General features: G+C 43.7%; 1 protein-coding gene across 2 annotated transcripts in view; it reads right to left on the bottom strand.

Moving 5' to 3' along the window:
• Positions 1-15,281, bottom strand: part of PREPL (prolyl endopeptidase like) — a 405,224-nt gene that overhangs the window by 173,064 nt on the left and 216,879 nt on the right. For both annotated transcript variants that reach the window (XM_085612773.1, XM_085612774.1), the window contains one exon: positions 4,300-4,423. In XM_085612773.1, coding sequence (XP_085468899.1) covers positions 4,300-4,423 — 124 coding nt within the window. The remainder of the gene's footprint in view (positions 1-4,299; positions 4,424-15,281) is intronic.

Below are 15,281 nucleotides of genomic sequence, written 5' to 3'. Positions count from 1 at the left end.
TTCACATGACATATATATATATATTTATATATACACGCACAAATAAATGAGCTTTTACATACTGCAACACTGTAAAGGGTGAATTTCTAACTATCTATCCATACTTGCACATATAGAACTTTATGGAATACAATTTTTATATCTCTTTATTATTTTCTTATTCTCCTTTATACATGTATAGCATTTCTATGTAGTTATGTATCTGTATACTTTATTACTTTACTCCTAGGGAAGAAAGAAAGAACTAAAGAAATAAAGAAAGAAAGAAAGAGAAACATAAACAAAACATCCCTTTAACTCCATCTGATGTACTACTGTAATCCTCTAATCTTATACCTCTATCAATATATCCTCTCACTCTATTCTCTGACTCATCCCAAACCTCATTCTACTACTATGATATCCCTTATAACCTTTTTTAGACTCTTCCATCCTTTATCCCTCCTTGACCCACCCCAATACTCATTTTACTACTATGATCTCCAAAATAAAACTTCCTAGACTCTTCCCTCCTGTATCCCTCCTTTGACTCATCCCAAACCTCATCTAACTAATATGATCTCCCAAATAACACTATCTAGACTCTTCCCTCCACTATCCCTTTTTTAACTTATTCAATCAAACTAACAAACTCACTAGAATACCCTAGTGGAGTTTTTGCCCATGCCCATGGCCACTTCACTTAAAATTATGAGAGCCCTAAAATCTGGATCTCCTTCCGACCCTTTTCCAGCAAAAACGTTGGTATCGATTGCTGAAGTAATTAATCCAGCAGTAAATAGGACACTCAACCTCTCTGTCCGAAGGAAGGATGCCTATAAACTGGAAGCATGGGAAAATTCTTCCTCTTTTAAAAAAACCACTGGCAGATCTCTTGGTAGTCAGCAATTATCGACCTATATCGCTCCTACCTTTTTTTCTCCAAAGTGATGGAGAAATACGTGAATACTTTTGTTACTGATTTTATTGAGGGCAACCGGGTACTCCATCCTAGCCAATCGCGTTTTAGAGCGAACTACAGTGCAGAAACCGCTCTATTAGAAATTGCAGAGACTATCAAAAGTACCTTAGAGATACAGGAGGAAAGGCGGTGCTGATATTATTAGACCTGTCGGCGGCCTTTGACACCGTGCCACATGACCGCCTCCTTCAAAGACTGAAGGAGAGTGGCATAGGGGGCACGGTGCTCAGATGGTTTACTTCCTTTCTGGACAACCGACAGCAAACAGTTTGGGCTCCTCCTTTTTCAAGCCCTATTCAATCTCTGAATGTAGGGGTCCCTCAGGGTTCTGTTTTAAGTCCGACCCTGTTCAATATATATATGGCCCCTCTTGCTCTTTTAGTCGAACAATATGGGGCAAAAATTATATCATACGCAGACGATACACAATTGCTATTCACCTGTGAGAAGGATGAGGTGTTTAATGGCAATGAAGTTAATGTCTGCCTAACCAAGGTGTTTAACTGGTTTAGGCAAAACCAGTTGCTCTGTAATTCCGACAAGTCGGAAATGATCTTTTTTGGGCATACTCCGGATGACGAGTGGCGCCAATGGTGCCCTAAAAATCTTTCTCCACCTGAGAAACCAGTCTCCACCGTAAAAAATGTAGGAGTAAAGATTGACTCCAACATGACCATGAAGTCCCAGGTACAATCAACTGCAGGTATCTGTTTTGGACTATTAAAGATGATGAGGAATTTCCTTCCTCTTCTTCCTATTTCGCATAGGAAAACCGTGGGCCAGGCCTTGATTATATCTAGGCTGGACTACGGAAATGTGTTGTATCTGGGCCTTCCGAACTACCTTCTAAACCGTTTGCAGGTAGTACAAAATGCGGCAGCAAGGGCCGTACTTTTTGTTGGACGCAGAGCTCACGTCTTCCCATCGGAACACCCTGCATTGGTTACCAGTAAGACAAAGGATTTGTTTTAAATCCCTGGTTTTAACTTTTAAGGCCCTGAACAATATTGGAGCCCCGTATATTAGAAATAAAATCCAGCCCTACAAACCCTCTAGAACACTGCGTTCATCATCTCAACAACTGACAATTGTGCCTAAATTTCGCCGCTCTTATAAAGGTGGCCGCTCTTTTCAAGTGGTAGCTGCAAAATTATGGAACAGTCTTCCTTTCTTCCTCCGACAAGAATGTGATCTCCTCAGCTTCAGGCGAGGCTTAAAGACCTGGCTTTTCCAGCAATAGTACGGTTTTGTTTAGCTGTTAGCTTTTCTGTCCTAGGGTCAGGCTAGCGCCGGGACACTCCATGAAGTAGCCGTGCGCTTAACAAATACTCCTATAACATAACATAACATAACATAACATGCCCACCGCTCAAATTAACAACTTATATTTCCCTTTACTAATCCACCACTTACAATTTGGGTTCCAGAGTAGCATGCTATTCGCCAAAAAAAGCTTTGACACTTCGTCAGGGGTAGTAAGCGTTATATAAATACAATTACAATTAACGATTATTTCCTAAAAGCATTGTCAGAGTTTGAAAACATTTTGTTTGTCATGTGCTTTCATCAGTTGTTTTCAATAAACAGAATACTCAACTTCAGTGCAACAAATAAACCGTCTGGTGTCAAGGTGTGGTTACAGGCTAGATACCACACAGTATTCTCTTCATGCCTTTGTTTCTTCCATTATCCCTTTCTTGTCAAAGTCTATCTTCCTGTTCATCAACATGCTAGAAAATACCTAAAACGTAGACTACAGAACAAGCACTGAGAATGTCAACAGTTCTATCTATTCTTTCAGTAAAAGTACTTGTTTATTTAGTGGCATGTCAGTGTCTATGTGTGGTTGTGTGGATGAAAGTAAGAATGGAGAAACACTTAGGGGCATGAGGAAGCACATGGATAGATGAATGAGCAACTGAGTGCATGAATTTTTAAGGGCCAAGAGAGTCCACTAAGGGATAGTTGCATATTTGCATGTGTGAGTGAACAGTTGAATAGGAGAGTCTATGAGTGAGTGAAAGGAAGAATAAGTCAGTGAGTGCATGAATGGATGACTGAGTGACAGAGTGCACACATGATGAGTGACTAAACTCACCAATCAGTAAAGAGGCACATTCAGGTATAAGCCCATTTGCATTGGGTACATTTTAAGATGTCATGACATGAGGGATTTTAAACTCTTTGGTGCTGCTGTGAAAAGCCAGGAAAGGCAATTCTGAAATCTATGTGTAAGATGAATTGAAGAATCATAAAAACTTTGAGATAAACAAATGGAGAAAATTACTGATTAAAAGAAGATTAAAAAGTTATAAACTGGTTAAAGACTATCGATTCATTTATTCATGTGGCTGTACATTTTGTCTGGGAACCTGACAAAGCTCCATTTTTTCCTACCAGGCCTAGCATATTTGTCATCAGTGGCATATATATCAGTGTACTTAATTCATTGTTCTATTGTTTGTCTATTGGATTAAGGACATGACATTACAGGGTAGTTCTAAACATAAACTGTGGGGTCTAATGATGTGGGATTAGAAGTTATGGAGATCAAAATGTATATACTGCACAAGGTGGTTTGGAGGGTGTGTAGAAAGCCATTGTGTTGGCGAGATAATCTGGGAGAAAAATTGTTTACCACTTTACACACATTTGTCAATAACTGTAGAGGCTCCTATAGTTAGTTGAGAGCCACCCAATTTCATGGGAATGGAAAGTGGTGGGTGTGCGTGTGGACACGTTGAACAAGGGGTTGGGGGAACGGTTAAGAACCTTACCCAAAGGTGAGGATTAGAAATGTGGTTCCCCGTTGACAGACTATTTCAGTAATCTAATTTGTTAGGAAATTACTTGCTGCCATGGGGATGCTAAACAGGAGCCATTGGTATATTTGTCTTATATTCAATATCTAGTACAATGATGAAGTGGTGGTGGCAATGATAAATGACTCCAGACGGATAGAAAGAATGGTTAAGGAGAACCTCAAGGATACTGGGAGATGAGGAGAACAGATATCAGGAGGAAAGTAGATAGAACTAGCAGTAGCATTGGGTGCAGAGGAGGAAATCATGTAAAGTATCTGTAACAAGAAGAAACTAGTCCTACACTCCTCAAGAGAGATGTGATTAAAGACTGCTACAAAGCCGCAACCCCACCTACTGCACTGAAACAGCATCAGGAAAAAGGGTATTTTTTATGTTGCTGATAACATTGGTAAGTCTGCATTCAGAGGAGTAGGCGTTTGAGTTAGTGTGTGACATAACAAGAAAAGCACAAAGCTGTTAAAACAAATCTATTCTCCACTACACATGTTTTGCGTAGCTAATACTGTTAGTTACCTTGGATTTGTTTCTGTGTAAACAAGCTTTGTATAATTTCCTTCTGTGAAGTCACACAAAAACACCCTACTGCAACGAACATTCTTCTGCTCCGTGTAGAATAAAATATTGTTTGTAGTCCACTCTGTAAAGATAATTAGAAGCAGCATTAATGTGCAATGTAAACATAATACAGACATTATTTAAATGAACGAAAATTAAATATATCTTCTGCACCCGTATTAATTGTGTATAGGTTCAGATAAAATGAGACCTTTAAACAAACATATATCACATTAGTAAACTTATGATAGTCAGTGAAACAGGTACTGGCAATGTTATAAGTTTTAGACATGCTCTTTTTTTTCATAAACATAATGGTTTTGCAAATCTTTAACCCCTTTGCTGCCAGGCCTTTTCCCCTCCTGTGCCACGCCCTTTTTTGGCTATTTGGGGTAGTGCGCGCTGAGGCCCCTGTAACTTTTTGACCACATAAGGTATCCACGCCAAATTTGCGTCCTTTTCTTCCAACATCATGGGGATTCTAAAGGTACTCAGGGTTTGTGGATTCTCCTGGAGGGGTCACAGAAATGAGCCAAAATACAGCAAAATGTTGTTTTTTTTCGGAAAAATTGGAAAAACGGGCTGCAAATGAAAGCATCTGGGTTTTTCCCTGCAAATGTTATCAAAAAAGGGTTTGTGGGGTTGAAATCACCATTTTCCCAGCTTTTCGGGGATACCAGACTTTTGTCAGAAACCCAACATTTTTTACACAGTTTTGGCATTTATCTGGGACATAGCCTAATTTTGCTATTTTTTGTGCTTTTGACCTCCTTCCAGTTAATGGCAGAAATGGGTACAAAAGCAATAATGGATCCTGGAAAGCTATACATTTAGAGAAGTAGACAAAATTCTGAATTCAGTAAGGGGTCATTTGTGTAGATTCATCAAGGTTTTTTTATATAGAAACTAACAGTTAAATATAGGATAAATTGAAAATTAGTTGAAAAAAACAGCCTTTTGTGTCAACGTTTTCACCTGTAACTTCTTCTAATTATGACAGCTGTTTGAAAGCAATATACCATTACATCCGCTGGACATTACTGGTTGTGGGGATATATAGGACTTGTAGGTTCACCAAGAACCCGACGTACCCAGAGCCAAAAACTGAGCAGCAACTTGCAATGGTTTTTTATTATGTACCGGGTATATAGTAATTATTCTGTAAAAATGTGTACAAGGAAAAATAGGTATGAAAGACACCTATGTATTTCTGAAATGGGAATAAAATATAGAGTTTAGAAACAGTAGATATTTGCACATTTCTGAAATTGGGAATACTCATACTAGCATGAGAATTATCAGTCATTTTTTAGAATGACTTCTTTTTTACACAATATCTTTCATTTGGAAGGCAGAAATGCATCGAAAGTCAATAGATAATAACAGTTCCTTTACAAAACTGAATTACCCTAAGTCTCCCGATAAAAATGGTACTTCACTTGTGTGGGTAGGCATAGTGCCCGCGACAGGAAACGGCGCAAAACGCAACATGGTCACAACTCAATATCGCAGTGAAAATTTACCCTTTTTTGGCAAAGTGCCTAGCTCTAGTTTTTGAACCCTAGCTCTGCGGGCACCTTGGGAAACCTAGCAAACCTATACATTTTAGAAAACTAGACACCCAGAGGAATCCAGGATGGGGTGACTTGACTGCCTCCCACCAGGGTCTGTTACCCAGAATCCCTTGCAAACCTAACAAATTGTCCAAAAAAACACATTTTCCCCACATTTCTGTGGTTGAAAGTTCCGGAATCTGCGTGGATCCACAAATTTCCACCCACCCTGCGTTCCCCAAAGTCTTACGAGAAAAACGGTACCTCACTTGTGTGGGTCTGCCTAGTGCCCACGACAGGAAACGAAGCAAAACGCAATGTAGTCACACCTCAATTTCGCAGTGAAAAATGACCCTTTTTTGGCAAAATGTCTAGCTGTAGTTTTTGAACCCTAGCTCTGCGGGCACCTTGGGAAACCTAGCAAACCTATACATTTTAGAAAACTAGACACCCAGGGGAATCCAGGATGGGGTGACTTGACTGCCTCCCACCAGGGTCTGTTACCCAGAATCCCTTGCAAACCTAAAAAATTGTCCAAAAAACACATTTTCCCCACATTTCTGTGGTGGAAAGTTCTGGAATCTGCGTGGATCCACAAATTTCCACCCACCCCGCGCTCCCCAAAGTCTTACGAGAAAAACGGTACCTCACTTGTGTGGGTCGGCCTAGTGCCCGCAAAAGGAAACGGCGCAAAACCCAACGTGGTCACACCTCAATTTCGCAGTAAATAATGACTGTTTTTTGGCAAAATGTCTAGCTGTAGTTTTTGAACCCTAGCTCTGCGGGCACCTTAGGAAACCTAGCAAACCTATACATTTTAAAAACTAGACACCCAGGGGAATCCAGGATGGGGTGACTTGACTGCCTCCCACCAGGGTCTGTTACCCAGAATCCCTTGCAAACCTAAAAAATTGACAAAAAAAATACATTTTACCCACATTTCAGTGGTGGAAAGATCCGGAATCTGCGTGGATCCACAAATTTCCACCCACCCCACGTTCCCCAAAGTCTTACGAGAAAAACGGTACCTCACTTGTGTGGGTTGGCCTAGTGCCCGCGACAGGAAACGGCGCAAAACGCAACGTGGACACACCTCAATTTCACAGTGAAAAATGACCCTTTTTTGGCAAAATGTCTAGCTGTAGTTTTTGAAACATAGCTCTGCGGGCACCTTGGGAAACCTAGCAAACCTATAAATGTTTGAAAACTAGACACCTGTGTGCTTCCAGGGAAGCATGGCTTGCGTGGATCCCCCAACGTTTCCTTACCCAGAATCCCCTGCAAACCTCAATTTTTGTTGGAAAAATCACATTTTTCACACATTTTTGTGTGGGAAAGTTGTGGCATCACCGGGCTCACTCAAATTTCCCACAACCTAGCGTCCCCCCGGGTCTCCCGGTAAAAATGGTGCCTCACTTGTGTGGGAGGCCCAAGTACCCGCGACAGGCAAGGGCCCAAAACGCAGTGAGGTGACATCAAAATTGCCTATCTCAAAACCACCTGGTTTTGCAAGGTGGGTCACTTGGATTTTTGGCCCGGTGCTCGGCGGCCATCTAGGGAAACCTACCAAACCCATACATTTCTGAAAACTAGACACCCGGGGGCTTCCAGGGAGGTATGGCTTGTGTGGATCCCCCAACGTTTCCTTACCCAGAATCCCCTGCAAACCTCAATTTTAGCTGAATAAAATCACATTTTTCACACATTTTTGTGTGGGAAAGTTGGGGCATCACCGGGCTCACTCAAATTTCCAACTACCCAGCGTCCCCCCGGGTCTCCCGGTAAAAATGGTGCCTCACTTGTGTGGGGGGCCCAAGTACCCGTACCCGCGACAGGCAAGGGCCCAAAACGTATTGAGGCATCATGAAAATTGCCTACCTCAAAACAACCTGGTTTTGCAAGGGGGGTCACCTGGGTTTTTGGCCCGGTGCTCGGCGGCCACCTAGGGGAACCTACCAAACCCACACATTTCTGAAAACTAGACACCCGGGAGATTTCAGGGAGGTATGGCTTGCATGGATCCCCCAACGATTCCTTACCCAGAATGCCCTGCAAACCTCAAATTTAGCTGAAAAAAATCACCTTTTTCACACATTTTTGAGTGGGAAAGTTGAGGCATCACCGGGCTGACACAAATTTCCTACCACCCAGCGTTCCCCCGGGTCTCCCGATAAAAACGGTGCCTCACTCGTGTGGGAGGCCCAAGTACCCGCGACAGGCAAGGCCCCAAAACGTATTGAAGCGACATGAAAATTGCCTACCTCAAAACGACCTGGTTTTGCAAGGGGGGGTCACCTGTGTTTTTGGCCCCGTGCTCGGCGGCCACCTAGGGGAACCTACCAAACCCACACATTTCTGAAAACTAGACACCCGGGGGATTCCAGGGAGGTATGGCTTGCGTGGATCCCCCAACGTTTCCTTACCCAGAATGCCCTGCAAACCTCAAATTTAGCTGAAAAAATCACCTTTTTCACACATTTTTGTGTGGGAAAGTTGAGGCATCACCGGGCTGACACAAATTTCCTACCACCCAGCGTTCCCCTGGGTCTCCCGATAAAAACGGTGCCTCACTCGTGTGGGAGGCCCAAGTACCCGCGACAGGCAAGGCCCCAAAACATATTGAGGCGACATGAAAATTGCCTACCTCAAAACGACCTGGTTTTGCAAGGGGGGTCACCTGGGTTTTTGGCCCGGTGCTCGGCGGCCACCTAGGGGAACCTACCAAACCCACACATTTCTGAAAACTAGACACCTGGGGGATTTTAGGGAGGTATGGCTTGCATGGATCCCCCAACGTTTCCTTACCCAGAATGCCCTGCAAATCTCAAATTTAGCTGAAAAAATCACCTTTTTCACACATTTTTGTGTGGGAAAGTTGAGGCATCACCGGGCTGACACAAATTTTGTATCACCCAGCGTTCCCCCGGGTCTCCCGATAAAAACGGTGCCTCACTCGTGTGGGAGGCCCAAGTACCCGCGACAGGCAAGGCCCCAAAACGTACGTTTAGGACCCTTGCCTGTCGCGGGTACCCTAAAAAAAAATACAGAAAACAAATCCCTGGTGTATAGTGGGCTTTCTGCCCCCCGAAGGGGCAGATTAGGGGCCAATGCCCCATCTGCCCCCCGGGGGGGGGGCAGAAAGACTGTCATAATTGGGGGGTGGGGTGGGGGCATGGGCCTGCCCGTTTTGGGCAGCCCCCACCCCTATTTTTTGTTTTTGTATAATTCCCTAGTGTCTAGTGGTCTTTTCCCCCCCCCTCGGGGGGGCAGATTGGGGGCCAATGCCCCATCTGCCCCCAGGGGGGACAGAAAGGCTGTAATGGTGGCGGGTGTGTGGGGGCATTGGCGTGCCCGTTGCAGGCAGCCCCCACCCTAAAAAAAAGTAAAAACGAATCCCTGGTAGTTAGTGAGCTTTCTGCCCCCCCGAAGGGGCAGATTAGGGGACAATGCCCCATCTGCCCCCCAGAAAGACTGTAGTAATTGGGGGGGGGGTGGGGGCATGGGCCTGCCCGTTTGGGCAGCCCCCACTCCTATTTTTATGGATAAAAAAATTCCCTGGGGTCTAGTGGGCTTTTTGCCCCCCCGGGGGGGCAGATTGGGGGCTAATGCCCCCATCTGCCCCCCAGGGGGGGGGGCAAAAAGACTAAATTGCGCCAAATTTACATGGGGGAGCAAAGGCCCTTGCCCAAGGGGCCGCTTCCCCCTCCCTGGCGTCTAGATAGTGGATCCCTGCTTGGGGATCGCCCTCCTGTGGCGATCCCCAAGCAGGGATCCACTGGGGAGGGGTACCATTGGAAAGAGGAGATTCTCCCCTTTGCAATGATACCTATCCCGTCTTTCTACGTGCTCAGGTGCGCGCCGATCGTCATTACAGTGAAAGGGGGGGTGGCCTCTGGAGCTGGGGAAGCTCATCCCCAGCTCCCGAGGCTATTTTGGCAGAAAGGGAATCCCTCTGGTGCCCGCACCAGAGGGATTCCCTAGGGTATGCCTCATGACGAGCTGGACTCGTCATGGGCACACCGCGACTGTGCTCCATGACGAGTCCAGCTCGTCATGGGCATACAAGGGGTTAAATGAATGCCAAAGTTAAGTCAAGTGGGTTAAACTCTTGAGTTTATTCATTTATTTAGGCTCAAGCATCATACATGAACTCAGTTGCGGTACACAGTAAACTAGATTTGATGAAATACATAAACAGGAAAATTGATTGAGGTTTTGAACAAATAAGTTGCTTTGTGATGTAGACAGCAAGACACTGTCAGAAAGAAAACAAAAATAGTAGAGTTATGCATAGTGTAGTAACATAGCGCCCGATTCACAGAACTAACTTACCATTTTGGTATTCACAGAAGGCCCTTACTCATTTTGGTATTCACAGAAGGCACTTACTCATGAATGAGTAAGTGCCTTCTGTGAATACCAAAATGAGTAAATGGTAGTAAGTTTAGGATTTTGTCTTAAGTTAGTTCTGTAAATCGGGCCCACAGTGCTTGTTAGAAATTGGGTTACCGGTTGACTGGGGTATGAGCCCTCGTCATGCAGCAACCACAATCCTAGCCATGATAAGGCACAAGAAAACCTCAAATTAACCAGTGCTCAACCCCTTGGTAGCTTGGCACAGAGCAGTCAGGCTTAACTGAGAGACAATGTGTAAAGTTTTTGTACAACACTTCAAACAGTAAAACAGTGAAAACACCACACAATAAGATCCCACACAAGGTTAGAACAAGACCTTAATTTAATAAATAAAACAAGACCAAAATGACAAAACTCCAATCAGTAGAACCGGAGTTATGAATTTTCAAAGAATAAACTGCAATATAGCGCCTAAAAGCATAAAGCACCAACCAGATCAAAGTCAAAAGTTCAAGCCGACTGCGATGGAGAGTGGGTCGGGTACAGTCCCAGATCACTCCAGCAGAAGTTTTACCTTCTCAAGTTTTGTCCCAAGAGTCCCGTTCACATTGAAGAGGGCCACAGAGAACAAGGAGAGCATCACTGGCGGTTGTCGACGTGGTGCGGGTAGCAGGCCTGGTGTCACGGACTGGCGGGATGGAGCTTCATGTAGGCAGTCCTCCACGGTGATCGATGCTTGCTGTGCGAAGAGCCAGGCTGGCAGTGGCTAGCGCAGGTTTTTGATGCGAGCGGTATGGTTCTGGTGCGAACTGGCCCGTTCCAAATCGCGAATAGCCCAAAAGCTTAAATTAAGAGCCTATTCAGCAACACCAGGGGTCTAGGACCTGAGAGGTACCTCAGTGAGGTCAGGAACTCACTAAAGACGGGTCCAGGAGTTGCAGGGGAGTGACAGTCCCTTCAGCAGCACAGCAGTCCTTCTTCCTGGCAGAGTATCCATAGGTTCAGAAGTGTACTGAAGAGTTGGTGTCTGAGGTCCGTCTTTTATACACTAGTGCCCTGGTTCTGGAAGATGGGAGAAGCTTCTAGACAGTGTCTTTGAAGTGGATGGAATTTTGTACCTCCCCCGGCTCCAAGCTGGCTGAAGTGACAATACAGGGTCATTAGGTCCTTTGTGTGGAGGCAGGACACAGCATATTCAAGTGTAAATGGGGCTGTACCCAGCTCCTCCCTCCCATCCTGACCGTGATGGCCCATTCAGTCAAACCCAAGCTCCCCATTGTGGGTGGCTGTCTAGGAGTAATACACAAAGCCCAGCTGTTGCCCACCTCAGACGTGTATTCACAGACAGGCAGAAGGCACCAATTGACTAAAGTAGGAAAATGCCATCTTTCTAAAACTGGTATTTTCAGAATTACAATCTACAATCTGAATTCACTATAAGGTGTGATTTTAGATTGTGATTCTAGAGACACCAATCTCTTCTCAATTGGAAATTACACTTATAAAATGTAAAAAGGTAATCCCAATATTATCCTATGGGAGAGATGGGCCTTGCAGTGGTGGAAAACGAATTTAAGAGTTTTTCTGGGCTGTCCAGTGCCTAACCTAGGGTCAACTTATATGTATGAAAAAGGAAGTTTTGGGCCTGGCAAAAGGTTTATTTTGCCAGGTGGAAATGGCACTTTGAATAACAGGCCTGAGACATGTTTAAAGGGGTACTTAAGTGGGTGGCACAATCAGTGCTGCCATCCCACTAGTAGCATTTCATTTACAGGCCACGGGTACATGTGGTACCACTTTACTACAGACTTATAAGTAAATTAAATATGCCTATTGGGTATAAGCCAGTATTAACATGTTTAGAGGAGAGAGCACATTCACTTTAGCACTGGTAGTAGCAGTGGTAAAGTGCTCAGAGCCCTAAGGCCGGCAAAAGCAAATTGAGCAAAGACAAGAGGTCAGAAAGCAAAATGTTATGGGGAAACCGAGCCAATGATGCCAGGTCCAACAGTGTTTAATGAATTGTTCTATTGTTCCAAACTTATGAGATGGCATTTTACTGTAGTTTTGAATACACTGATTGCGGGGCATGTTCTGATCTCTGGGAACAGTCAGTTATTGTGAGCTGGGGATAGAAGGAATAGAGATTGAAATCTATATGCAGCACAAGGTGGTTTTGAATGTGCGTAGAGGATTATTATGTTGGCAAGGTAATAAGAAAAAGAGGAAAGGTGGGCCCCTTTGTCAAATGCTGTAGCGAATTCTATTTTTATCTCCGAGTCACCCTGCTTAGTGGTGAAAGGAAGTGACAAGTGTGTGCCTTGGCATGTTGAACAAGGCTCTGGTGGCAATACTGAGAACCTTGTCCAAACGTGAGAAGGAGTATTGTGGGAGGCCCCAAGGCCATGGTAGAAATGCTGCTGTGCGGTGGTGGTGTCAAATGACTCGAAACACATAAAAGGGTTAAAGAGAACCTCAAGTATCCTGGCAGAGCAGGCATTATTTAGTAAATCAGAAGGAAAGTGGATAGAACTAAGAAGAGTGTTGGATGCAGATGAGGACGAAGAGTAAAGTGCCTCAGTTTTGGAGGAGGGTCCTTCAATGTCAGATAGCAGTGAATCAGTCAGAGATACATGATTGCAGGTGAGAAGAAAGGGTAGGAAAAGAGAAGATTTGTGTGTTATCGGCATAAAGGTGAAAGAATAAACCAAATCAGGAGATGATGTCACCAAGGGAAGTGGCATAGAGGGAGAAAAGGAACTGTCAAAGGATTGACCAATTAAAGAATCCAACTGGTAGAATGGTGGGTGGGGATCTCTTGGAGTTCCATTCAACTGAGGAGTGCATGCCTAAAGTTACATTATTATTGACATTTCATATATATCTCTATTTTTGTCTTCAAAATGAATTTTTCCAGTGTCAATACATCACTTGCCAAAACACTCTTAAAAAATTGGTGTTCCACTCCAGTTCACTAGGTACTCTTTTTTCACTGAGGTGCCACCTAAGACTGTGGAAAAATCTCCATGCATGGTGAAACTCAAGTAATCTCTATACAAACAAAAAGATCTTGCATAATGAATCAGAATTGGACTTTGTGCACAATTTTTCAATGTTTTCATTTTATGAGAAGAAAACCTTTGCGAACGAGGCCTTTGTGGCATGTACTTGCTGTGAAGTCCATAATCATAAAAAATGACATTTTCTAATATGTGAGCTTCAGAATTTTGCAATTTTGCATACTAGAAAGACTGTAAAATGTCTACCAAGATATCTTCTATATACTTAACGCAGTGGGATCTTTCCCTTTGGAAGGTCTAGTGAGTTGTTGCAAAGTCGCAAACCCTCCCGTCAAAATGCCCTAAGCTGGCAACGGTTGCCCTTCCTGAAATGCAACCTTAGTGCACTTAGTCCAACCTTGGATGGGGATGAAGCTTCCTACATAATAAAAATGAAGATATTTGGTCAACCAATTTTCCAGAGAAATCTTTATGATACAGTAAAACTCCCTAACAAAAATTAGGCGCTACTGAGGATTCTGCTACAAAAACAGCTTTTCGTCAGTTTTTGACAACTCTAGGGTTGTTGAAATGCAAATGTTTTTCACTCTTCGACCACTATATAGTTCGTTTCAGAGAACAATGGCAGCCACCTCAAAATAGGCTAACACGAACGACCATCGTGTTCTCTTTTAAACCTACACAAAGAACATAACTATCTACTCACTACCCTTCCCTCTTGAATCTTTCATGCGTTCACGTTTCAGACGGAGTGGACAGGGGTGTTCTTCAGAGGAGAAGAACATTGTTAAAGAAAGACTATTCAAACATATTTCTCTTGCCACCTGTCCCATGGGAGCACCATGTCTAGCAATGGAACTGAAACAAAAGTGCCCTAGTAATGCATTAACATATGCCACGACTCTGAATTGTAAATGTACAGTTATTAATATTTCTTCTTCTTCTTATTCCAACTTCGATCCATTTGTCTCCTTGCACAGCACTGCTAACAAACACATCCCATTATCTATGGGTAATTGGCAGTAAATGTTTGAAAATGGTGTTAATTCGGGAATCTTGTGAGAATGCATTAGCTGTGCAATGTCTGACAAACAGTGTAACAAGCCCTCTGTTTATTTTAGGTTAAAATGAACGAAAGCGAAGCAATTTTACGTCACATTATAAGCGCTCACTCGGCTATTTGACTCTAACTTTACTTTCTTGAAAATGAGAAACAGGTGTGGGAGTAACCACTGATTTTCCATCCATGTGTTGCTCTACCAGGCCAGCAGGAATTGGAATGAACAGTTCGGATGACTATAACCATGCATTATTTTACACAAGAAAGCAGAGAGAATACAAACATTGCATGTTTATGTTGAGGCCACTATTTTGATAAGAGGTACTTGTCTTGCCTTGGGAACATTATTACATTCGATAAATCACTGAATTTGAATATATTAAACAGGTTGGTGTCTTGGTGACCTGGCACGGTCCAAGAGGATCAATAAAATCGGAGCTCACAGGCTGAACTAGTTCCTCTTTAATTATAAACTTTGAAGTGGTGCTTGTTTCATGTTGAAGCGGGCTGGTGGGTGTGAAATAACTGGAGGAGTGCGCGCATCCCTGTGTTGAGTGTGCCCTGGCTACAGGAGTGAGGCCGGGTAGCTGATCCTGCACCCAGCAGGGGCAGATGTTTGGACTATGCATGTGGAAAGTGGAGATGCCATGTGGCCCAGTCGAGTGAAGCACCAGTGAAGGAAGTCACATAGAAGGTGAGGAGAGAAGTGTGCTCAGAGTGAGTGATACACATTTTAGCCCCTATTTGGGTTTTAATGTAAGAGACAAAATTGAGGATATGTCTGATGTTCCACAGATCTTGAGAATGACCCAGTGAAACCACAACATAGAGAGAGATAGTGCTCTAGATGGGTGACTGGCCACAGATTTAACAGCGATGCACAAAGGTGCCCTGGGATCTATTGTCTGGTGGCAGCGAGCCTGCATGAGGCAGCCTCACCCCTACAGTGAG

Source organism: Triturus cristatus, chromosome 6 (genome assembly GCF_964204655.1).
Source record: "Triturus cristatus chromosome 6, aTriCri1.1, whole genome shotgun sequence".
NCBI classification, from domain to species: Eukaryota; Metazoa; Chordata; class Amphibia; order Caudata; family Salamandridae; genus Triturus; species Triturus cristatus.
Note: the sequence above shows the minus strand (reverse complement) of the source record. Positions and strands in the feature narration are given on the sequence as shown.